The following is a 24,362-nucleotide window of genomic DNA, read 5'->3' on the forward strand; positions in this document are numbered from 1 at the left end:
ATATACACATACATATATACATACACAGACACACACTATATATATATATATATTAGAGCATACTTGTCCACAAAACATCAAAACTTATTTTGTAATGATGCCCTCCTTGTTTCTTCCAACCTATATGAGCCTTTAACATTGCACATTCAACTGCAATAACCAGATGGCACCACAAACCAATTAGATTCCTACACTGATTAACGCTAACATATATACTCACTTCTAGGAGAAACTAATGCTATTTACTTTGAGACCCACAGAAATTGTTAAGAATAAATATTAAGAAACTGCCAATCTGTTTTTTTTAAATGCAAACACAAATTACAGACACAGCATGGAAAAAGAGAAAGAAACAATGACAGAAAATATTAGAATGAGGAAGGCACATAGAAAGACAATATTTTTTTAAAAAACTATGTCTACAGTGCAACACTAAGACAAATGTAAAAAGTGGCAATGAATCGGGAAGCCACAAGTTGTTGTGACAAAAACCAAGAATACAGCATTATATTCATTAATAGTGCTGTAATCTTTTGCAAAATCAGTCACTATTCTCATTGTGATTCTGATCATGTCATCTGCATCAATTTCAAGGTCAAAATTAGCATTGAAGTCTACATTTATGGTCCTGGTTAAATTAACATGTTTATAGACCTAATCCACATCCTGGTCACTTCCTGTTTGACTGGTAAACATCTTGTGTAACTCAATGATGTAACACTTCAGTAAAGCCATGGTTTAACAGGAATAACAAAAAATGAATTCTCATAGTAATAGTAGCATGGTGGTAGAGTTACTGGACTAGCATTAAATAAAATTTAGAAATTCATAGAAATGGTCCCAATAACAGTAAATGTAAAAATTCTGGATTGTTTCAAACACTGACAGGGTTCGTCAGTATCCTCACCTGGTCTGGCCTGTACATGACACCAGACCCACAAATGTGGCCCACTCTTAAATACCTTCTTAATTCAGGAGCAATAATGGATAATAAATGTATATATCTCAATTCTGCAACAGGCCAATTCTTGCTGTGATAAATAATGATAAATATTATACTTGATTTGTGCTATCATCACAAATAAATCAAGCACGATTTTTAAAAAAGTTTACTTTCTATTCAAGATTTGTGCAGAAAGAAAGGATTTATGGAGTCAGAGCAGAATTTTCCAAATTGAATACCATACAGTTATACAAGAGTACTAATCCTTTTTAATAACTGGCTAACATAAGTTATGGGACTTCAGTTGAGAACTAATTAAATAAACGTACATCAGATAGAAAACTGACATTAACAACATAGTTCCCCCAGCAACATACCACATTAATTCACATCATAACATCCATTGCTCGAGTTGAATTTACACAGTTAGAACTATAACTTTAAAAAAAAAATCTACTAACAATTTCAGTCACATGATTAGGTCATTAATTATTTTCATACACTTACTTTGGAGAGTTTAAGAGTCTTTAAATGTTGACCTTCCATTTCTCCCACGTAGTCATGTGGGTGTGTAATCAGTTGCCAATCATACTTATAGCTTGTGCCTTGTATAAAATTAGAGAATTAGACTCAGTTTGCACTTTAAAATCAGGTCCTGATGTGACAATATTTTCACATCAAATCAATGATACACACTTGAACACCTTAAGGGAATTTTTGCTAGTCTTCACACTCAAGGTGTGATTAGTAGATTTAAAGATAATGTTATGGAGCTCTCATGAAGGAGCACCTCAGCTGATAAACTGATATTGATTAAAGAAATCCTATTATCAATACTTTAACCTAGCTAGTCCAAGCCAAATGACATTCATAACAGAAATTGTATACAGTGTGAGATTTAATTGAACTAACAGGTGGTCAGATATTTAATTTTAAAAATTCTCCACCCAACTTTCTGAAGAAATCAAGACTTCATCTCTTGTATGTTGCAATGCGAAACCTGAATGATGGATTATACTAAAGGTGTTATTCATGTACACATTAATTCTCTTGTATAGCCTACATGTTATATTGAATTATACTGTATTAGTTGCACAAGAATAATTAACAGATGAACGACAAATTTTCATTTTTAAAATATGTTTTGAACAATTTACAACAACCAAAATCAACTGGTCTTTAAACTACTTTCCAAACAAGTGATTTAAAGTTAATCACAGACAGGGAAAGCCTTAAAAGTGTAAATCAGTTCAGGTTTATAAATTATTTCAGATGACTGCAGTGAATTACTGATCACAATTCTCAATTTTGTTCATAGGACACAAGAGCACTGCTCTCACTCACGATGTGAGCATTTCAAAGCAGGATCGATGAAGTAGTTGCTGAGAGCTACCCTTCTTTTCCCTTAGAGGAAAGTCCAGTAAGACTTCAGAAGTTGGCCGAACAGCCCCAAGAGAAAGGGTTAGCCATTTTACCCAAGATAAGGAAAGCTCAGACTACATGGCTGAATTTCTTTTAAAGAATAGTTGACTGGAGAAACGAATGTAAACAGCACACTGACTTGAAATTTTGACTTGGAGTCAAAGAGCTTGAGAAGTTATTACATGAATTATTACATATAGGCTGCACAGTGATGCAGCAGACTCACATCTCCAGCTTCCTGCATTTGATCCTGACCTCCGATGCTGACTGCATGGAGTTTGCACATTCTCCTTGTGACTGTGTGGGATTCCTCAGGTACTCAGGTCTCATGCTGATTATCAGGTTGATTGCTCACTGTACATTAGTCCTGGTGCAGGTGGGTGGTAGGAGAATCAGGATGGAGTTGGGTTTGCGAGAGAGAATAGGTTGTAGGAAAATAAGTGGGGAAATGGGATTGCTCCAAAAACCAGCTTAGAATTAATGGGCCAAATGGCCACCTTCAATGTCATTGGAGGACACGAAATAAGAATCAGGGCAGATTATTTCATATTTAATATAGTATTATTATGGTTGTATTACCAGAGAGAGTTTTCCTGTTGCTGACTGGTCCCAAGCAATTTGATTAACATTATCAAATTAAGTATCAAAATTGGATTAGTTTAATGTTGCAAAATATCCACTAGTGGGTGGGGAAATTAACCCTATTTTCAGAATTAATTTCATTTAGTAAAATCCAGTGCAGAAGCAATCAAGAATTTTACAAATATCTTTTAAGAAATGGTATTGAAAAGCTAGTTTAAATAATGAAAAATAAATGGAATTTTTTTATTAAAGTCTTTATTTCACACAAAATAGTGATTGAGGTTTATAGCATTTTTAAAATGATATTGGAACACAGCTGACCCTTACCATTTTGTTATATAATTATCTATTACATAAAATACTATTAACTGCTTATTCAATTCACTTTGTAGACATGGTTAAATTAACTAATTAAGATCAGAAAGAATCAATTTTATTGTAATTACTTCTCATTAGATCAATTAACTAACCAAATACACGTTAATACATCAATTAACATACTAATTAATTTGCATTTACAATCTAGAAAATCACTCCAGCCAATAGGTCTATTCCCATTCTTCAATTTATTAGCAGTTTAATACACATACAAGACATTAACATTTTTAATGTATTTAATATTCCAACTAAAAGTTAAATACAAGATTAGAGAACGGCAAATAATTATTGTAAACCATACAAATGTAAAATAAATTTAACATTTAAAAAAATGCACAGCACATGGCTTGTACTTACCAGGCTATATATTAACCTGCAGGATAGTTATTGTTACAATAAGATATTCAAAGCAGATCAAACCAGCAAGCATTATAGTTGTATCAGACTTTCCATACAAAAGGAAAAGGGGAGTTGGAATTCCATGCTTAAGTAGAACCCATGAAGATTTTGGTAACTATTTTCACAAACATGAACATATAGCAATCTAAAATACTTCCAAGGTGTTTGTCCACAATGAGTTACTGAGAATAACATTCTCCTCAATGTTGCATCAGTTTTTTTTTTGCCGGGGACCATTTCTATCACTTTAAGAGACAGCCTCCCGACTAAACTATGCATATTTTGAATAACACAGAACAGTACAGTACAGTACAGGCTCTTTGGCCCACAATGTTGTGCCAACATAGCTAATCCCTCCTACCTGCAGAATACCCATATCCCTCCATTTTCCTCTCATTCATATGCCCATCGAAGCCCCTCTTAAAGCCCCCAATGAATTTGTCTCCACCACCCTATCAGGCAATGCATTCCAGGCATCCACCACTGAGTAAAAAAAACTTACCTTCTCGTCTCTTCTGAACCTACCCCCTCTCACCTGAAACGCATGCCCTCTGGTATTGGATCACTTAATAATGAGAAAAAAATATTGTTCGTCCACCCCATCTATGCCCCTCATAATTTTATACACCTCCAACAGATCATCCCTTAGCCTCTGCCACTCCAGAGAAAAAAGCCCAAGCTTGTCCAACCTCTCCTGATAGTATATACCCTGTAACCCAGGCAGCATTCAAGTAAACCTCCTCTACACCCTCTCGAAAGCCTTGACATCCTTCCTATAGTGAGGTGACCAGAATTGCATGCAATACTCTAAATGCGGCCTACCAAGAGTTCTAAAGAGATGCATCATAACTTCTTGACTCTTATACTCAATACCTTGATTAATGAAAGCAAGCATTCCATAAGCCTTCTTAACCACCCTATGTACCCACTTTTGATGAGCCATGGACTGGCACCCCAAGGTCTCTCTACTCTTCAACACTGTTGAGGGTCTCACCCTTAAGAACGTACTGCCTCTTGACATCAGTCCTACCAAGGTGCAACACCTCACATTTATCCGGGTTAAACTCCATCTGCCATTTCTCTGCCCATATCTGCAACTGATTTATATCACACTGTATCTGTCGCCAGTCTTCCACACTATTCACAATTCTGGCAATCTTGGTATTGTCTGCAAACTTACTAACTCACCAATCAACATACTCATCCACGTCATTTATGCACATCACAAACAGCAGGAGAACAGTTGAATATATGTTTTAATAACGTCACAACAAGTTTTATTTTCTAACCGCACTTTTCTTCCCCTATATTGGTGACTTACAGTCAAGTGATAAACCAGTCTGGTAGTGGTAATGAATGCAATCCACATGATAGTTGATTTTTCCAAAATACTCTAACTTCAATTAATCACCAACTTTCTAGTGCTTCGGAGGGTGAGGGGTGACCTGATAGAAGTATATAAAATTATGATTGAATCTTTCTCCTCAGGGTGAAAATGCCAAATACCAGAAGGCATAGGTTTAAGGTGAGAGGGGGAATCATTTAAAGAAGGTGAGGCAAGCTTTCTTTGAAAACAGAGAGTAGTAGGTGCCTGAAACAAGGCAAGGTCTTGGACATTCGTGCCTATGTCCAATCTGACTTGGACAGACCCGTGTAGCTATTATAGTTCTGTACTACAGATTAGACTTGGAAAACATTAACATACAGTAAGTAGTGTTCTTCCATTATGAAAACTAAACAGCTAAAGAGATCAGAGACTGCAGATGCTGGAATCTAGAGCAACACACAAAGCGCTGGAGGAACTCAGCTGGTTAGGCAGCATCTATGGTGAGAAATGGATAGTTGATATTTCAGGCAGCCCAGATGAAAGGTCTCCACCCAAAATGCCAACTGTCCATTTCCCTCCATAGATGCTGCCTGACCTGCCAAGTTCCTCCAGTGTTTTGTGTGTAGCTATATAGATGAACGATTTGAATATTGGCAAACTTGATTCATTCCCTCAAGAGGAAACAGAGATCCAATTGCTTACCTTCAGGGGAAATTGGCAACACAAAGGCATTCAGATCAACCTTATCCGTTGGCAGAGTTATCTCCACGCTATTCCCAGCAGAAACAACCAGTTCCTTTACCACTAAGACAACATAAACAATGTTTTAATAGAAGGATAATTGTTTTAGTTCTCTCCAAACCAACTATGATTCTATAAGCCTCTAATGCTCAGTTCTTTATTCCTTTGCTTGACCTACAATCACTTATAATCTACTTAATTAGATGCTGTTGAAATTTCAGTTCACAAAGGTTGCTTTCAGCTTTACTTGCTCTGCTGGTTATGTCAATAACTATACTGGATCAAGGTGAATGATTTTTTTAAATCCAAATTTATGTCCAATTAAATCCAAAATGATATTAAAAGGGCATTTAGCTCCAGCATTTGGAGAACTTTCCATTTTCTCCCCCCAACTCACTGCTATGGCTCAATTGACAATTCTCTCATTCAAGTCAGAAGATTGAGAGGCCAACACTTACTCCATAGGCCCGAGCACAAAAACCTAGGCTGGCACGCACCACTGCATGCTGAGGGTGTGCAGTACTGTCACATTTCCATGCTGCACATGGGAGATAAATTGAGATCCCATCTGTTTTCTCAGATGAATGAAAAAGAAACCACGGTATTATTAAGATGATCATGGGAGCTATTCTCTACAAGTTACTAACATCCTTGTTAATACTTCTCTCTCAACCATCCTCAAAAGACAGACTACTGGGTCTCCTTCACTGACTGTACACAAGTTGGCTGTGACACTTCTCACATTAGTGACTAGACTTCAAAGCACATTATAATGCACTCTATGAATCCCAAGATGGAAGTGAAGGCCTTTTCCTTCCTAATACAATCACATTCATGAGCTATGAAAAGTGATAGTTGTGATCAGTAAATTTGAACATTCGCAGAGGTTTTAATTCAAATCTCCCATGAAAAACCTTTTTTGAAGTTACACTGTGATTATCAATCACTAGCAAGAAAATGTACAGGAGGTGAGCAAAGCAGCAAATTGCTACAGTAGATGCACGAGGTTAATACATTCAGCTCACCTATAGTGGCACTTGTGATACTGGATGCATGAGTTACAGCAGTGGTATTCAGAGGTGGGGATGTAACAGTGACCACTGAGAATGTCCCATTTATACTGTCATTTGTTGTATTCATCTGCATCCATTTCTGACTGGATGATGGAGTAGACAATTTAGAATCAGGAGGAACAACCAAAGGGACAGTGTTTGGCCACGAGGTTCCTTTAGCAATCTAAACAAAGCAATAAGAAAACAAAAGTTTAATTGAATAGAATCAAAACTTTTCCTTAAAGCTTTAATTGAAAAGGTTAATAAACATGATTAACCAAATTTAGAAAAATAGTTTCTATTAGTGCAGGAACTTAATTCCACTTTATTAGAGCTGAAAGATACAAATACTTGAATGAGTTTTCCATATAATACCTAAGTGTTATTCCATACCAATGAGCAATATCATTTTAATGTTCAATCTAAAACAGTTGACATGGTAGTGAACGGTCTCATGGCTATAATGGTTTTCATTTTTATGGCACTTTTACTATAATGGCAAGGAATTAAGCAAAACAGAATAGAAAGGTTCAGAGAGATAGTCAATTCCCACATGCAACAAATAGGTGGTCAAAACACATATGAAGCCTTACAATAACATAACTGCACTCTTTCTGGAACAGTGGCCCATTCTTGAAGACCTGCACAACACAAACAATGACAAAGGCAACAACCCCAGCTACAAAGCTTCCAATGCATAGACCCCTTTAATCCTCAATACCAATTGTCAGAGCCTGAGAACAAAATAAGCTGTCCCAAAGCAATGCATTCCTCCCACAACATCATGCAGCAGGATCAGACAAACTTTAGTACAGGAGAAGATCATTCAGAACAGGAGGTGGTCATTTTCCCCCAATCATGTCCAAGCTCCTGTTACCACATCCCTCATGTAATGTGCTGGGCACAACTAAATGCAATCCCATGGATAAAGCCCAACTAGTGTTTTATATAGTTCCAGTACTATCTTCAAGCTCTTATTTTCTATGGCTCCAGCTGTTGCACAATAAATTTCAAAAGCTGTCCAAGAATGCACAATTTAGAATACAGTAGCCTTAAAATACTTCCATAAAATATTGAATGTAGAGTATGCATAAATATATTTTTTAAAAGCCTATAAAACATGAATGCGACTTCACTAGCAGGCAATAAAGAACCTGTGGAGGTGCCTGCACAAAATGGATCATTGAATCAGAATTTGATTTATTACCACTGACTTATATGACTTGAAATTTGTTGTTTTACAGCAGCAAGAATAGAAGCGGGTCACTTTTCATCTCCGAAAGCCAGGGTTGAATAGGATGACTGAAATACTCCAAGTTCCAAGCCTGGTGTGATCAGCTACATTAGTAAAACATTACCATGGAACAAAATCAACACTTTTATATTCTTCATCTTTCTGCTATTTGCAAGATAAACTCACAGACAGAAGGGGAACCAAGCAAAAATTTAACCCTTATAGCCCAAAGGCTAGCTAAGCCCTTTCATTTAAAATTATTTCTTTAGAGGAATGTGGGTGCAGTAATATCATGAATATTGCAGAGCACATGAAACTCAAAACAAAAAATTTAAATAACTTGTTCACAACATGTACTGTTGAGTGCTAACTGCAACTCTATTGCAGTGAAAAAACGCGTTCTTACAGACTGAACATTCCCTTGTTCTCATTGCTAACTTCTCCAACTACAGTCTTGGAGCCTAACTGCTGCTTTGGTTCAAATCAGACTTGGATGCTCAGAATTTTATGGTTCAACTCCTTTTCCCATACTACTCATGGATCCAGTAAGAGAACCATACACAAGTAAAATTTAATTTGATCAGTTTAATTCACACTTAAGGCTTGCGTTTCATATTTCTGCATCGATACCAAGTATTTTTAACGGCATTCCAATGAGAAACTCACTGTATGACTCAGAAGTTATATCAGGAGTGTGCTTAATACTGAAAATGAGCCAACATTGGAACACATTGTTTTAATTGTCATCATTACAGCAATCGGTGGAGAACCAAGATTTCAAATTTTTATCACCTCCGTATACAATCTCAAACATCTTCCCCAACTAGTACAACCGGATACCAATCCATTTGCAAAATATAACTGCAAAAATATCAATTAGTTGGGCCAGAACTTGTTGACATCTTTCTTGCCCACAAATGCTGCCCAAGGTCAGCCAATTGAACATGCCTAGTCTGGATGCAAAGGATCTGACTTGCTGGTATAAAGTGTCCAGGACTCCAGAGGTGTGGCCTAGTAACAGTACACAGGAGACCTAATATGAAATTGCCCCAAATACTTTGATGGCCAATGAAGCTGGGTCTACAGCTTTGTCAGCTGTTAAAGCTGCAAGGATTTTTAAATACTCTAATATTGAGAAACAAACAATTAAGATAATTGAGACAAATTTAAATAATTAAAAACCAAATTAGCGAAAGACCTAAATAATTATAATCATTAAACTAAACCTTTATAATTAAGAAGAACTTAATTTTCCCCAATCACTTCCCCTTGAACAGCATCCTCTTTTTGCCTGGCTGAATATGTTCTCACACTGAACATCCGCTTTAACTGAACTCATTCACTCTAAATCAAAGGTGTTATGGGAATCTGTATGGGTTGAAGTCTCTGCATGGAACTTTATTTCTTTCAGTACTACTCAGATCCCTTGTCCTGGTACATCAAGGGCTGCATCAATGGCATTTCCTTCTCTAATAAAGAACTCAAGGTTTCATCATCTTGGCTGCCCCTGTTCACCCCCTCCCTTTCATATTCACCTGGTCCGGTTCTTAATTTTCCCTTCCTTTTTTTTTTAAAAAACTTCTTTATCTCCATTTTACAGGATTGGTTAGTGACCAATATCTGCAACAACCCACAGACTCCCCAACTACTTCAACCACACTTTTATCCCCCACACCGATTCTTGTATGGATTCCATTTCATTCTCAGTTACTCAATTTTATCTGTTCCAATGATACCCCTCCCACGTTTTTTTTATCCTCAACTTCCACTCCATAAAATCTGACATGACCGCATCTGTTCCATGCCCCAGGCATCTGCTCTCAACCCCTCTCCTCTTGCCCAGAACAAGAATGGCATTCACGTCCTCGCCTTCCTTTTTCCACCCTAAGGCAGCATTTTTTTTACTGATAGAGAGTTCAGTTTGACAACTTAAAATGGGCAGAAAATTTTAAGAAAATATTCTAATCTGGTAATGGCCCAAATACAATTTAAAAGACAAAATATGGGTCAGCATTTATAAAATGTGAAGTGGCAAATTACAGGGACAAATAAAGATAATGAGCAAAATGTTATTATGCTAAAAATCTGAAATGAAAATAGAAAATGTTCAACAGACAGCAACTACTGAAAAAGGGAAAGATCTAAGCTTTCAACAGAACACAGAAGATCATTGACCTGAAACATTAATTCTCTTTCTTTCATCACAGATGTAGCTTGAACTTCTGCATTTTCCAAATATATTTCTTCATCAGGAAAAAAAATAGAAATACATAATCCACAATTAAAAATCTGTTCAATGAGCTACTAGGCTAGAAACATTTTATGAAGTTTATGGTCACCAAATGCAAATTAATCAGCTTTCAACTATGCCTGGTGCATTTTCCATTAAGCACCAAATACAAAAACAGAACACCATTCCAAATCAATTTTGTGAATAGCATAGCTTATAACCAAGCTTAAAGAATAAAAATACTGTAGTGTAATTAATAATATTCATTTTCAACTCATGTCAGTTTAAAAAAAAAGCCACTGTATTCTAATTAAATTGAGCATCCAATAGATTCTCCCTCTTTTGGGTGATTAGCAAATTGTTTAGCCCAAGTTACCCGTTTCATTTTTCAAATCATTGCTGTGGTTAGCCAAGTGAAAAATCAATATCTCATCAAATTAAGATATCAGTCATTTTACACAGACATGAACTATTTCTTTTTTTACACACAAGCAAAAGATTTGATTCAAAATGTATTTTAGCTTTGATCAATGTGTGGAGATCCTTTGCTTCAAGTACCACACCCTATATTAATACTCTCCTTTTAAGCATAATTCAATCTTGCTGTTCCCATTTCCATAAAGCATTCCAGTCTTGCCTCAGGGCCATTTGAACACTCGATCGCATTACAGCCCTGTAGCTGGTTGGCAGATACTTCTTATCCTATCTAGTACAGTGTTCCTCTCCACACCTTTACATTTCAATAATGCACAGTCAATTCAAACAATCCCAACATGAATTCAAAAGGAATAACATAAAACTTGTGCAGTATAAATTTAGAAATAAATCAGCAAAATAGTATTAAGACAAAATAAAATTCCATTTAACACAAAGAATTTGTCTTTTAGGAGAACAAAATCTCAGCTGTTGAACTAAATACATCAGAATTATATATTAGTTTTATTAGCTCTGAGCTCTGATATTTATCAATCCATTCAATGATGCCCATTCAATGATGCCCAGTGCATTAGCCACTTAGCAACAAAAGAACAAAAAAATTATATTTAAGTCAAAAAGCCAGATAAAAAAACAAGTTTAAAAGATAATTTAACATGCTTAGCAAAGATTCTGGTTTAAATGAATGCATCCTTTTTCCCATACTTTATACACGTAATTTTCTTGATTGCACCTTCCTTCCTCCATCCCACAGCCAGGTAAAATGAAGTGCCATGTGTAGCAAGGCTACTGTACACACATCACATATTCAAATCATGCTGTTATTCTGCAGGAATGTCTTGGAATTCCACAAATTCAAGATTAATTGCCTGAACACTGTTGCAAGGAAATGAAGTAAAATAATAAAACCTTTCAATAATTGTGCCTTATTAAAAAAAGTTTAGAGCTCTTCAGTTTTAGTTAGAAATGGAGTGGGAGGGAGAGGGATGGGGAAGAGGCTGATTGAGTTGGGTTGCTGGCCCTCAAGTTATGAAACTTCCAGGAATACATTCAACCACAGCTAGCAAACTAACGTTCAGACCACATTCCACCTGCAATTGCCTCAAGTTTTCCATACTGAAAATGGCAACTTCAGTATTATTTGTTAGATGTTTAAATGTACATTTACAGTTTACAACAGCTCCTCTATGGGGGAAAATTTTAAAAAAAATTGAGATGCAAATCGAGAATAAAGACAAAATGCTGGAATTACTCAGAAGGTCAGGTTGCATCTGTGAGAAAAGAAACTTATGGTGGGCCTCACTGTTATATATGAGGTCACAGACCGATAGGTCTGTGGGAGTGGGATAGAGAATTAAAGTGGCAGCAACTGGAAGCTCAATGTCACCCCCGCAGACTGAATGCAGATGTTCCACAAAGTGACCACCCAATCTGCTTTTGGTTTCTTCAGTGAAGAGGAGGCCACATTGTAAACACCAAATGCAGTGGCTTAGTATTGTCTGCCACCTGAATTCTCCATCCCACTCCCATTCTAACCAATCAGTTTGTAGCCCCCTGTACTGTTACAACGAGGCCCAATCCAAGCTTGAACAGCACCTCATCTTCCATCTGAGCACACTGCAGCCTTCTGGACTTCAGTTTAAAGCTTCAGTTAACTTGATTTCAATGTTGGTATCAGTCATCCATCTGTGATACTGGCTTAGCTGATTTGTTGTTCTTCCTCTCCAACACCCCCACACTTTTTCCCCTCTGAGTGGAGGATATGCCCAGCCTAATGCTGGGCATATGCTTCTGCTCTGCATTTCACAACTCCCACATTCTTTTGTCTACATTCTCGCTCTCTAACTGCTCCCATTCACTCAATGACAAGTTAATCTTGTTTACAGTTTACCCCCCATGATCACCCTGGTTCTATTCTATCAGAGCCATTCGTCCTACCCCCAGCTCCTGCAACTTAACAAGTTTCTTTTGTCTTCTTCCCAGTTCCACAAAAGGGTCTTCAACCTGAAACATCAACTCCATTTCTCTTCCCATAGATGTGGCCTAACTTGAGTATTTTCAGGATTTTTTGTTTTTATTTCAGCTTTTTTTTAAAATGAGACAATTTAGACATCCATTTTTGCAAAATGTGTAAACAATCACCAAACCAGTAAAGTCTATTTTTGCAATCTCTTAATCAAAAGGTTAAAGGTTAACATACTGACCATTATAACACCAACGTATTACTGTGTACTTTCAGAAAAAAATCCTTTCTCTAGACTCTGCTACCACTGCAATGGGTGCACATGAACATTGCTTACGAAGCAACTTGTGTACAATGATATTCCACTGTGATGAATCACCCAACCAGCACTTACACCAAGTGAAGATTTAAAAGCAGTCTAAGTATACTCACTAATAACCATCACTTTTTAACAATTCAAAAATGACAAATATTAATCACACACCAAACTCTGTAAGCAGTAAGTCTAGATATCAGGTTATGTTAAAACTTTGAAGATTTACCTCAGGGTGCCGAGTCTGCATCACTGTTAAGTTTCGTTCATCTAAAATGGGAGCAGATTGTTCAGTACCTTGGCCATTCACAGTGTTATTATTTTCCTTGAGACTTTTTTTATAGGGCTGTCCATCTTTTTCTGCATTTTGTAGTGATGTTAAATTGTTAGTGCTTTGCTGTTCTACATTTCCAAATGGACTTAATTTCTCATTGTCATCAATAAGCAGTGCTGTTTGCGTCTGTTTCGAAGTAGAATTTTCGACTTGTGAAAATTTCACAAGACTATCAGAGGGTGCGGATACCACACGTCTTGTCCTGGTAAATATGTTACTTTTCTTTGCTACCAAAGAATTTCCAGAATGGTCTGTAATTGGTCTTCTGTTAATTCTGGTCAAATTAAGAGTTCTAGCCCTGGCTAGAAAATTCTTTTTTATAATTCTGCGCATGGAACTCTGTGAATCCCCACAAGGCAGAAGTTTAGAAATAAATATTAGAATAGAGTTGGAATTGTCTGTTTGGTCAAGCTGGCAGCTTCCTTGTAGTCTGCAGTCCAAAAGGTAACACTTTCCTTCCAGTAGCCATGCCACATTACAATGGCATCTCCGACAGCAGGCGTCTCTGCAAGACTGAATAGAACTGGCTTCCTCCATAAATTGACTTTCCCGTCTGTTTTGTACAAGCATCCCTCTTTGATTCGCTACTGTCCAACAGTTCTCTGTACTTGCACCTGCATTGGAGAACACATGCAGAAAGTGTTAATTGTTAGAGGTGAAAGATTCCTTTGAACTTAGTCAGCTGTGTCACTCTTGTTTCACCTTTAGATCAAAGCAAAACTTAACCAGAGACCCCAAGTATTCATTCTGAAACACACAAGGGTCCAACAAATCTGTCTGCTAAAACTTAGTCCTGTATTTAGCAAATTCACTATAAGCTTACAGAAGAGTTAGGGAACACCATATCTGCTACTGGTGTTTATTGAATTTAAGAGTCATAACAAACAGGAGAAGGCTGTTTGGACTGTTGATTTATGCCAGCTAATGGTAGAGCAATCCCACTGGAGTTATTGCCCTGCTCAATCCGTGGCCCTTTATTTTCCTTCAGGACTGAATCAATCTTGAAACTTTGGATTGATTCCGTTTCCACCACTCTTACAGGCTGTAGATTCTTGATAACTAGTCAATGTACATAATATCTTTTTCTTACATCCTCTTTATATCATTTACTCAAAGCTGCAAATCAGCTTCTCCGCCAACCCCAACATTCCGGAATCATCCACTAATGGGAACAGGTGAAATAGGGAAGTGGTATCTGAAGCAGTAATGATTATGTACACCTCTATCTTTCCTTCGAGCAGAACCATCTGGTTTCACCAGTGTAACTGCTTTGAATCATAGAATCATAGAACAGTACAGCACAATACAGGCCCTTCGGCCCACAATGTCGTTCAGACCTTTAAACCTCACCGAAGACGATCTAACCCCTTCCTCCCACATATCCCCCTATTTTAAATTCCTTCATATGCTTATCTAGCAATCTCTTGAATTTGACCAATGAACCTGCCTCCATCACTGCCCCAGGCAGTGCATTCCATGCCCCAACCACTCCCTGGGTAAAAAACCTCCCTCTGATATCTCCCTTGAACTTCCCACCCATTATTTTAAAGCCATGCCCTCTTGTATTGAGCATTGGCACCCTGGGAAAGAGGCGCTGGCTGTCTATCTATTCCTCTTAATATTTTGTATACCTCTATCATGTCTCCTCTTATCCTCCTCCTCTCCAATGAGTAAAGCCCTAGCTCCCTTAGTCTCTCCTCATAATGCATACTCTCTAAACCAGGCAGCATCCTGGTAAATCTCCTCTGCACCCTTTCCAACGCTTCCACATTCTTCCTATAATGAGGCGACCAGAACTGGACACAGTACTCTAAATGTGGTCTAACCAGAGTTTTGTAGAGCTGAATCGTTACCTCGCGGCTCTTAAACTCGATCCCACGACTTATGAATACTAACATCCCATAAGCTTTCTTAACTACCTTATCCACCTGTGAGGCAACTTTCAGGGATCTATGGATATGAACCCCCCGATCCCTCTGCTCCTCCACACTACCCAGAATCCTGCCATTAACTTTGTACTCCGCCTTGGTGTTTGTCCTTCCAAAGTGTACCACCTCACACTTCTCCGGATTGAACTCCATCTGCCACTTCTCAGCCCAGCTCTGCATCCTATCAATGTCCCTCTGCAATCTTCGACAGTCCTCCACACTATCCACAACACCAACAACCTTTGTGTCATCTGCAAACTTGCCAACCCACCCTTCTACCCCCTCATCCAAGTCATTAATAAAAATCACAAAAAGTAGAGGTCCCAGAACCGATCCTTGTGGGACACAGCTAGTCACAGCTCTCCAATCTGAATGCACTCCCTCCACCACAACCCTCTGAACCGACATGGCCTCTGACCTTCTGAAGAAGCACACATTTGGTAAATCTTTTCTGCACCTCTCCAATATCTTTAACAAGATTCCTAAAGTGAGGTGACCAGAAATGGGCTAACCTGCATTTAATACCAGCTCAACATTTAAAAAAAATACAGGTTTAAATAGGATTAAATATCTAAACCTAGCAGAGCACAAATAAATGCAGGTCTAAAGGGCAAGGTAAGACATTTAATTTTGAAACAGATAGAGCTACTTTCAACAGAAACAAACAATGAATTTAACCTCAATTCTTCCCTGCATAGACTTGTGTAAATGGTGCTTCTGCAGACACTCCAGCAGCTAAATGGAAGAACCCTGCCAAGCCATCATGACTTCTCCATACCATGTGTAAATTTCCAAAGTAAGCATCAGAGATAGGGCTCTCACAAGCTAGACTGGGTCCTGAAGTAATGGTCCAGGTTTCGGAATACAAGCATAGAGGGAACTGATGCTATTTATTTCATTTATTATACACATCACTCTAACCCCACAAGCTCTGGTCTCAAGAACAGCAAGAGTACAGCAGAACAAATGTTCAAGTTACAGGACTAGCAAACACTGTTCTAAATCATTCATCCAGAGAAACAAGTGCAGTTGGAGAATCCAAAACCAATAAGTAATAAAATCTGGAATTTAAAAACGTCCGAGTCTTTGTAATTGTAACTATAAAACTATCAAATTGCTGCAAAACTTACCCAGCTTACCAATGCCTTTCATGGAGGGAAATGCATCATAATCTGACATGTGTAACTCTGGGCTTCCTCAGTTCTGGGACAAGTGAGGATTGGTAATACGTACCAGCATTAGCAGTGGTCTCTACATTGTGTCACCTCTTGCAATTTTCCAACACTTGTCAACATCCAGTAATACCACTGTTCCATAAACACCAAACAGGCTAACCTCAATCTGCATCTCTCTAGAACCTGCCCTGTCAAAATATATGCTGACTACCCTACAATGTTTTATTGCTTGCTGGGGCAACTTGCTGGATCTCTACTCAAGAAAAAAAATGGTACTTTTGGCTACTGATCTTTTGCTGGTTTCCAGGTGATTATTTGATGCAGAGAACAAGGTACAAACATTACTCAGTCATTCAAAGATGCAAAGATCCATGTCTTTCCAGGCCAATATATTTGCAACCACTGATGCCTGCCACTATTGTACACAGGAACCTAGAGAAACCCTTTTGCAAGAGACAGATTATATTTCATTTAGTCTTGCCAGAGTCTAGCAGCCAGAAGAGTTTTGCAAGGACCAGAGGTTAACTCCTAGTACAGAGATGTAATAACTGCACATTCATTTGCTTTCACCATGTTGCAAGTCATCTTTACCACCGTGCCATTCTTAACATTTGCCAAATATGTGACTACAGACAACAAAGTTTTCCATATTTATTGGAAGAATAAGTGAACTAACGTCAGTGTACTCTCTCTTGCTAACATCCTCATCACTGAGTGTTGCTCTGCTGGGCAGGCCACATCATTCACATGCCCAACAATAGACTCCCAAAACAGACATGTGATTCTGTGCTTTAACACAGGAAGAGATTACCGTGTGGACAAACAAAAAAAAAAGATTCAAAATTGTTTAACGTAACCTCCTTGAAAATATTCCCACTGACCTGAAGAATTGTTGGGCCATAACCACTCAAAGTCAAGGAGAAGCATTTGGGATGGCATCAAGAACCTCAAGTTGATGTGTTGAGTCCACATGGAATCCCGAAATAAATAGTGGAAGAAACACTGTTTCTTCATAAACTATCCAACCACCGATCCTGCCTGGCATCTACTGCTCCATCCAGGAGAGAATCTGCATTGGTCTCATCAGTCACCTCAGATCCCAAAGAACCAAGGTGAAAGCAACTTATCCTTGATCCAAAGAGACTGCCCTGGAAGCAGCGCCATTCTTCAGTTTTGCAGGTGAGCTTTACTCCAGCTGCAATGCATTTCCACTTTAGGAGATGTAGGTATGCTTTAACTGGCACAGTCAATCACAATACGGGCCCCTGTTGCAGCAGCCACTCAATAGCTCGTGGTGTCAGGTCATCAGAATCTTTGGAGTGAACAGGCAGAACAATATTGACATACTACCTGTAACACACTGAGCATGCATGAAATTAATTGCACACTGCAATTCCCCACAAGTTATTTTGAGTGGGGGAGGGGGTGGTGTTAGTGCATTCAGCTCCCTGATTGTTTAAAGCTAGTTACGCTATATTGATTTAGAAAAGGTTACTGTGTGTGTGCGGCACCAAATTCCAATGCAGAGTTTTTCCAAGTAGCTCCACTGCTTGATGGAGATGGCAAATAAATAAAAACCAAAGCTAGCAAAACACAGGAAGGTATCTGCATTATGTTTCAGTTTGTTACAGAAGGTAACTACAAATACTCTGCAAAAAAAAAACTACAAATAGTCAATCTGGGGTATACAGGGATTTGAATAGAATAAAAGGAACTTTTGTATTAGGTTATTAAAGATATTTAATTACACAGGCATTTGATTATCTTTCACAGATAAAAATTGACAACACGTTGGTATTATTACAACCAAGTCACTTAATATGGAATACTTAGACTATGTAAATGGAAATCAATCCTCTACTTTAAATGAACAGGCATCCAGCTTACTGCTAAACTAAACAAGTCATCTTCTGCAATTTCCATAGCCATTTTGAACTTACTCTTGAGAGAGAAAATATCCAATGGAAAGGAAGAAATAGCATTTTCTTTTATATTACTCCTTCATAGAAGAACAGCAGAATTATTTCAAATTTCTGTAGCTTTTTATCCAAAAGGTTATTACGATCTGGTCAAAAATCATTCAAAATCATTTAAAATTGATCTTCTTTCAAAACTGAAGTGCTTACTGTCCAAACCAAGATTATGAAAAAGATGAAAAAATCTCCAGAAAAAACAGAAGATAATTAAATGACCGACTTTATCTTTAATGCCTTCGAGGTCACCATCTGTCTCAAGAGCTTGGTTATTTGCGCCTTATGCTAGCCATCAAGCTTTCAGTCACAACTCCATACTTTGACCAAATCCAGCTTTCAAAATTTCCAGACATTCAACATTTACAACTTCCAAGGATAGAAGAATATATCCTCATCATGGGAATATCCGAGTTTTTTTGTTGTCTCTTCCACCCGACCATCACAAAATACCAAAGATCAACTTCTCAAATTGGTCATTATGTAAAATTTTTAACAAGTTCCCACATGCAAGTATGAAAGAGTTCCATGGAGTTCAAAATCAGCTTAACCCAGAGTAAAGCAATATTGCATACATTTCTGGGAATTCTGGTACCCGTCAGGAAGTTGGACCACTGGGTTTTCAGCTGGATTTTCGTTGGTGCTAGTCTCACATTAAATTCACCTAAATGACATGAATAACAGTGTAATACCTAAAATTAATATCCAGTTCAATTTTCAATCTCATTTGTCTGAAAAACAATTCTTCTTTATTCACAGAACAACCAGCTTTCACAAACCCCATTTCCCAGAAGTCACGCTATTTGAACAGCCAACAGATAAACTGAATTGTTTGTCTTCACTAAGATCCAAACCTCCTGTGACCTCAAATACTGGGTAGTGCCTTTGTTCATAAAGGTCGAGGTCACAGTAGTTTCCTTGGCCCAGTATCATTCCAGGCTACTGTTGCTGATATCTCATCTCACATCTCAGTTTGCTGCTCACTTCTGCATTAAGGCAGTTTTCCAAGCCCTATCGTTTAGAAAAAAGGACTGCACTTACACTTCCTGCAGGTGACAGCAGCCCACAGAGCAAGCATGGGGATTTCAAATAACTACAGGCTTCTCCAAAGTACAAACATTCATTGACTGTAAATATCTAAAATACACTAAGAATAGAGAAGCAAAACTGTACAGATGCCAGAAACCCAATTAAAATATCAATTACATAATGAAAGTGTAATTTTATATATCTTTACCTACAGCATGCTTAAATTTTCGATTCCCCCCATAACAATATTCCCCCCACCAATATCCCAAAAACTACATGATCCAAAAGTGCTTCTCCTTTTACTATCTACTTCACTATATGCCAATTTGTATACCCAAGGTGATCAATAATATTACAAGTATTGCAAATGCTTTTTACTACTTGCTATCCCCTATCCTCACCAAGCAGCGAACAGTTTATCAAGCTGTGGAGTTAGTGCTCCAGACAAGGCAGGGACTCCAACAACGGGCAATGAATTACAAATCGCCACAACCCTGCGATTGACTCTCATTTCTAGTTTCCGCAATAGCCCAATCCATTCCTTGCGAGATACACCCTTGTACTTCCACACCTCGTGATCACTTGCCAACTTAAGAATTTACTGTCTTCCAGTGCTTTAATGGACTTCCTCCATCTGAAGCAGACAACACACCACCTCAGATTACTCTCATATCCAGATGCCCCCACATTGTCTTAAAAATCACTCAAAAGCAGAGTCCACAGGCTGCATGGAGAATACTACATGTTGTTGGCATGTCAGAAGTTAAAGGAACTGCACATAACAATACTTTGGGGTAGAATGTGCCATCAATATGACTGAGATGGTCTGAGAGTGAGAGTCAGAGCACAGAAACAGGCTCTTCAGCCACCACGTCCATGCTGACCTTTTTGTCCATCTACATTAATCCCATTGGCCCGCATGAGGACCACATCCTTCTGGGTCTTGCCTATTTAAGTGTCTAACTAAATGCCTCTTAAACATAATAACTGTATCAATATTCCAGATATCAACCACTCTGAATAAAACAAAACATTACTCCTCAAATCCTCTCGTTTTTGATACCCCTACCATGGGAAAATGATTTTGACTATTTACCCTATTTATGCCTCTCATAATCTTATACACCTCTTATCAGATCACTTCTCAAGCCTCCTTCACTCCAAGCAAAACAAGTCCAGCCTACCCATTGTGCCTCCAGAACTCAAATCCTCCAATCCCGGCAATATCCTAGTGAATCTCCTCTCCACTCTTCGTCTAGTGTGCCAACCAGAACTGCACACAATATTCCAAATATGGCCTAACCAATGTTTTGTGAAGTTACAGCATAACATCCCACTCTTAGATTCTATGTCCTGACCTATGAAGACAAGCATGCCATATGCCTTCTTCACCACCCTATCAACCTGTGATGTCACCTTCAAGGAACTATGGACTTGAAACTCAAGGTCTCTCTGTTCATCAATACTCCTTAGTGCCCTACCATTTACTGTATATGCCCTACCCCAATTTGACTTCCCAAAATGCATTGCCTTGCACTTGTTGGAATTAAGTTCCATCTACCAATGCTCTGCCCAACTTTCCATCTAATCTATATCCTGCTGTGGCCTTAGACAACCTTCCTTGCGATCCACAACACCGCCAATGTTCATGTCATTTCTAGACTTACTAAGCATACCTCCTACATTCACATCCAAGTTGTTAACATACATCACAAACAGCAAAGGTCCCTGCACCAATCCGTGCGATACACCACTAGTCATGGACTCCCAATCAGAAAAACATCTTCCAACAACAACCTTCTGCCTCTCATCACCAAGCCAATTCTGGATCCAATTAGCCAGTTCACATTGCATCCCATGAGCCTTAATCGTTTGGACCTGTCTGCCATGCAGGATCATGTCAAATGCTACTAAAGACCATACAGACAATATTTACCATCCTGCCTTCATCAATCTCTTTTATTACCTCCTCAAAAAAAACTCGGTCAAATTAGTGAGGCAGGATTTCCCTGCAAAGTCACGTGGACTGTCCCTAATCAGTTCTTGCCTTTCCAAATGTACCCAAAATCCTATCCCTCAGAGTCCCCTCAGGAACTCTTAGGCATGGGAATGAACAGGGCTAGAGGGATGCAGAAAACAATTGGGAGAGGTAACTGCAGGGTTTGAGAAAATTAGGAAGGAAATACCATGATGGTTGGAATAGAGATATGCCAGGATAAAAAAAATATAGGACCAGTCCCAAGCCCAAAACAAGCTGACTGCAAGCCACCTTCACGAACTGCTGAGGCCTTCTGTGAATGTACACACATAATACTATTGGGTGATGAGCTCCAGGGTTTAGACCCATCAATGAAGGTACAATGAAGATTTCCGAATCAGGATGGTGTGTGACTTGGATGGGAACCTGCAAATGGTGGCACTTCCACGTCCCTGCTGCCTTTGTAGATGGGAAGTAATGTTGGAGTGTCTGAGGCAAGGCATTTTGTAGATGCATTTACTCTGCATAGATCAATAGCCCAGGTGTTAACTTTTAATCAATGTGAACCATGGTGATCATTAAAAGCTACTTTTGTATTGGGCTTAGTACTACATTAAAAGTCTAGAACTGATTTGTGCATTTCACTCGATAGGCATCAACATGAAATAATGCTTGCTAAATTGTGTAGGACTATGGTTTGAACATTTTAAAACTGAGCATTCCTAAATTGAACAGATTTGCTTTAATATTGCCAACAGATATGCAAAATTTGCAAAAAATTAAGATTTTCTTCTTCTGCCTTCAATCTTTCCATGCTCTTTATTAGCTAGAAGGTAACATCTTGATTACAATGTCACCATACTTTGAGCTCCAAGAGGAAGACACTTCAATCAACACACACAAAATGCTGGAGAAACTCAGCAGGTCAGGCAGCATCTATGGAGGGAAATGAACAGTCGACGTTTCAGATTGAGACCCTTCATTAAGACTGAAAACGAAGAGGGCTGAAGCCAGAATAAAAAAGGGGGAAGAGCACAAGCTGGCAGCTGAGGGGGGAGGGGGATGAAAGGGAATGATGCAAGAAGCTGGGAGGTGATAGGTGGAAGAGGCAAAGGGCTGAAGAAGGAGGAATCCAATCAGAGAGGACAGTAGACCATGGAATAAAGGAGGTGGGGAACTAAAGGGGGTGGTGGGCAGGCTGTGAGGGCAGGGGAGGGGAAAGAAAAGAGGTGAGTGGGTCATAGGAATGAAAACAAAAGGTGGGGTGAAAAGAAGGGAAAACAAAGGGGAGTGGTTACGGGAAGTTGGAGAAATCGATATTGATGCCATCAGGTTGGACTTCCCTGTCCTCATTCCCCATGATAAAGTCATGTATATACTCTTCTCTAGTAGAACTCTTCATACTGCTTCAGAAAACCCTCTTGAACATATTTTCTGAATTCCTCCTCACCTAAGCCACTGACACTAAGGCAATGCTAGTCAATATTGGGAAAGTTAAAAATTCTTCCTACTACAACCCTACTGCTATTATACCCTTCTGCCAACTGCCTACATAACTGTTTGTCTAATTAGCACTTACTATTGGGAGGCCAATAGGATAATCACAAAGTGATCACCCCTTTCTTATTTGTAAGTTCCACCCATATACCCTCATTAGCTGATCCTCAAGTACTGCTATAATGGTCTTCCTGATCAGCAGTGCAATACATCCTCTTTATTTGCATCCACCACCACACCCGAAACTTCCATACCCTGGAACATTGAACTGCCAGTCCTACAACCACGTTTGCAATGTTCACAACAATATCATAATCCCACGTGCTGATTTACGCTTTCAGCTCATCCGACTTCCCTGTGAGGCCCCATGCATTAAAGTGAATGCAGTTAGGTCTGTGGCCCTCTATACTTCCCTTCCTGTCTCTTCCCACTGGACTCATATACATTTTCTACATAGAAGTCAGCCTCTCCACGGGCTGCACTGTCATTCTGGGTCCTACCACACTGCCTCACTAGTTTAAAGATTTCCAAGTAGCATTAGCAAATCTCCCTGCAAGGATATCACTCTGCCTCCAGTTCAGGTGGAGCCAGTTCTTCTTGTGCAGGTCACTCCTGCCCCAATGATCCAACAACCTCAAGCCCTCCCTCCTGTCCAAGCTCTTTAGCCACATTTTCATCTGTCTACCTTCCTACTTCTATACTCAGTGACATACAGAGTAATCCTAAGATTACAACCCTACAGATCCTGCTTTTCAACAATCTACCCTGAACTCCCTTTGCAGGACCCCAATTCCCGTCAGAGGGTTCTGTGTGCTATGTACACAAAGGTTAACAGAAAAGCTGAAGATTGGGAAGGAAATTGGTATGTTGACATCTAGAGGGTGGGGAAAGGGAATGGAAGGAGTGGACAACAACAATAAGGAAGTCTTGCTGCAACTGTACTCTTTTTGGTGAGACCACACTTGCGAGTACTGTGGTCTCTGTACCCAAGAAAGTATGCACTTGCCCAGCTAGCAAAGCAGCATAGATTCACTTTATTGATTTGTGGGATGACACAGCTGCCAGACAAGGAGAAAGAGAGTGGAATGGGTTCCCATACTCAGTGGAGTTTTGAAGAAAGAGGCAATCTCATTGAAATTCAAGATTCTGAAGGGAACGACAGGGTAGATGCTATTTTCTTTAACAGGAAAAAGTCAAAAGCCCCAGGCACAGTTAGAAGCCAAAGTGGCAATGATAAAACTCAAAATAAAAGGAATTTCTTATGTATTTTTATCATTCTCTATCCATGTACTATTTTTCCATTTAATTCAAGGGCATTTTGTTGTGTAATTGTAATACAATGCTGATTTGCATTATTTTAATGGCCAATGAGTATCTGCCCAGCTATACATGATCAGCGTAATTTACCTCTCAGTGCACAAGTCAGCTCAGT

General features: G+C 38.8%; 1 protein-coding gene across 6 annotated transcripts in view; it reads right to left on the reverse strand.

Annotated features, from left to right (window-relative positions):
* The window catches only part of LOC127581648 (dyslexia-associated protein KIAA0319-like protein), a 78,601-nt gene that overhangs the window by 41,892 nt on the left and 12,347 nt on the right, over positions 1–24,362 (reverse strand). For all 6 annotated transcript variants that reach the window (XR_007957979.1, XM_052036216.1, XM_052036212.1 and 3 more), the window contains exons 3-6: positions 13,249–13,967; positions 6,818–7,028; positions 5,754–5,855; positions 1,451–1,548 (exon numbers count right to left, since the gene is read on the reverse strand). Coding sequence is in view for 5 of the 6 variants with exons in the window: in XM_052036216.1 (XP_051892176.1) it covers positions 1,451–1,548; positions 5,754–5,855; positions 6,818–7,028; positions 13,249–13,967 (1,130 nt within the window). In the remaining variant the exon portion in view is untranslated. The remainder of the gene's footprint in view (positions 1–1,450; positions 1,549–5,753; positions 5,856–6,817; positions 7,029–13,248; positions 13,968–24,362) is intronic.

This window comes from Pristis pectinata, chromosome 22 (assembly GCF_009764475.1).
Source record: "Pristis pectinata isolate sPriPec2 chromosome 22, sPriPec2.1.pri, whole genome shotgun sequence".
NCBI classification, from domain to species: domain Eukaryota; kingdom Metazoa; phylum Chordata; class Chondrichthyes; order Rhinopristiformes; family Pristidae; genus Pristis; species Pristis pectinata.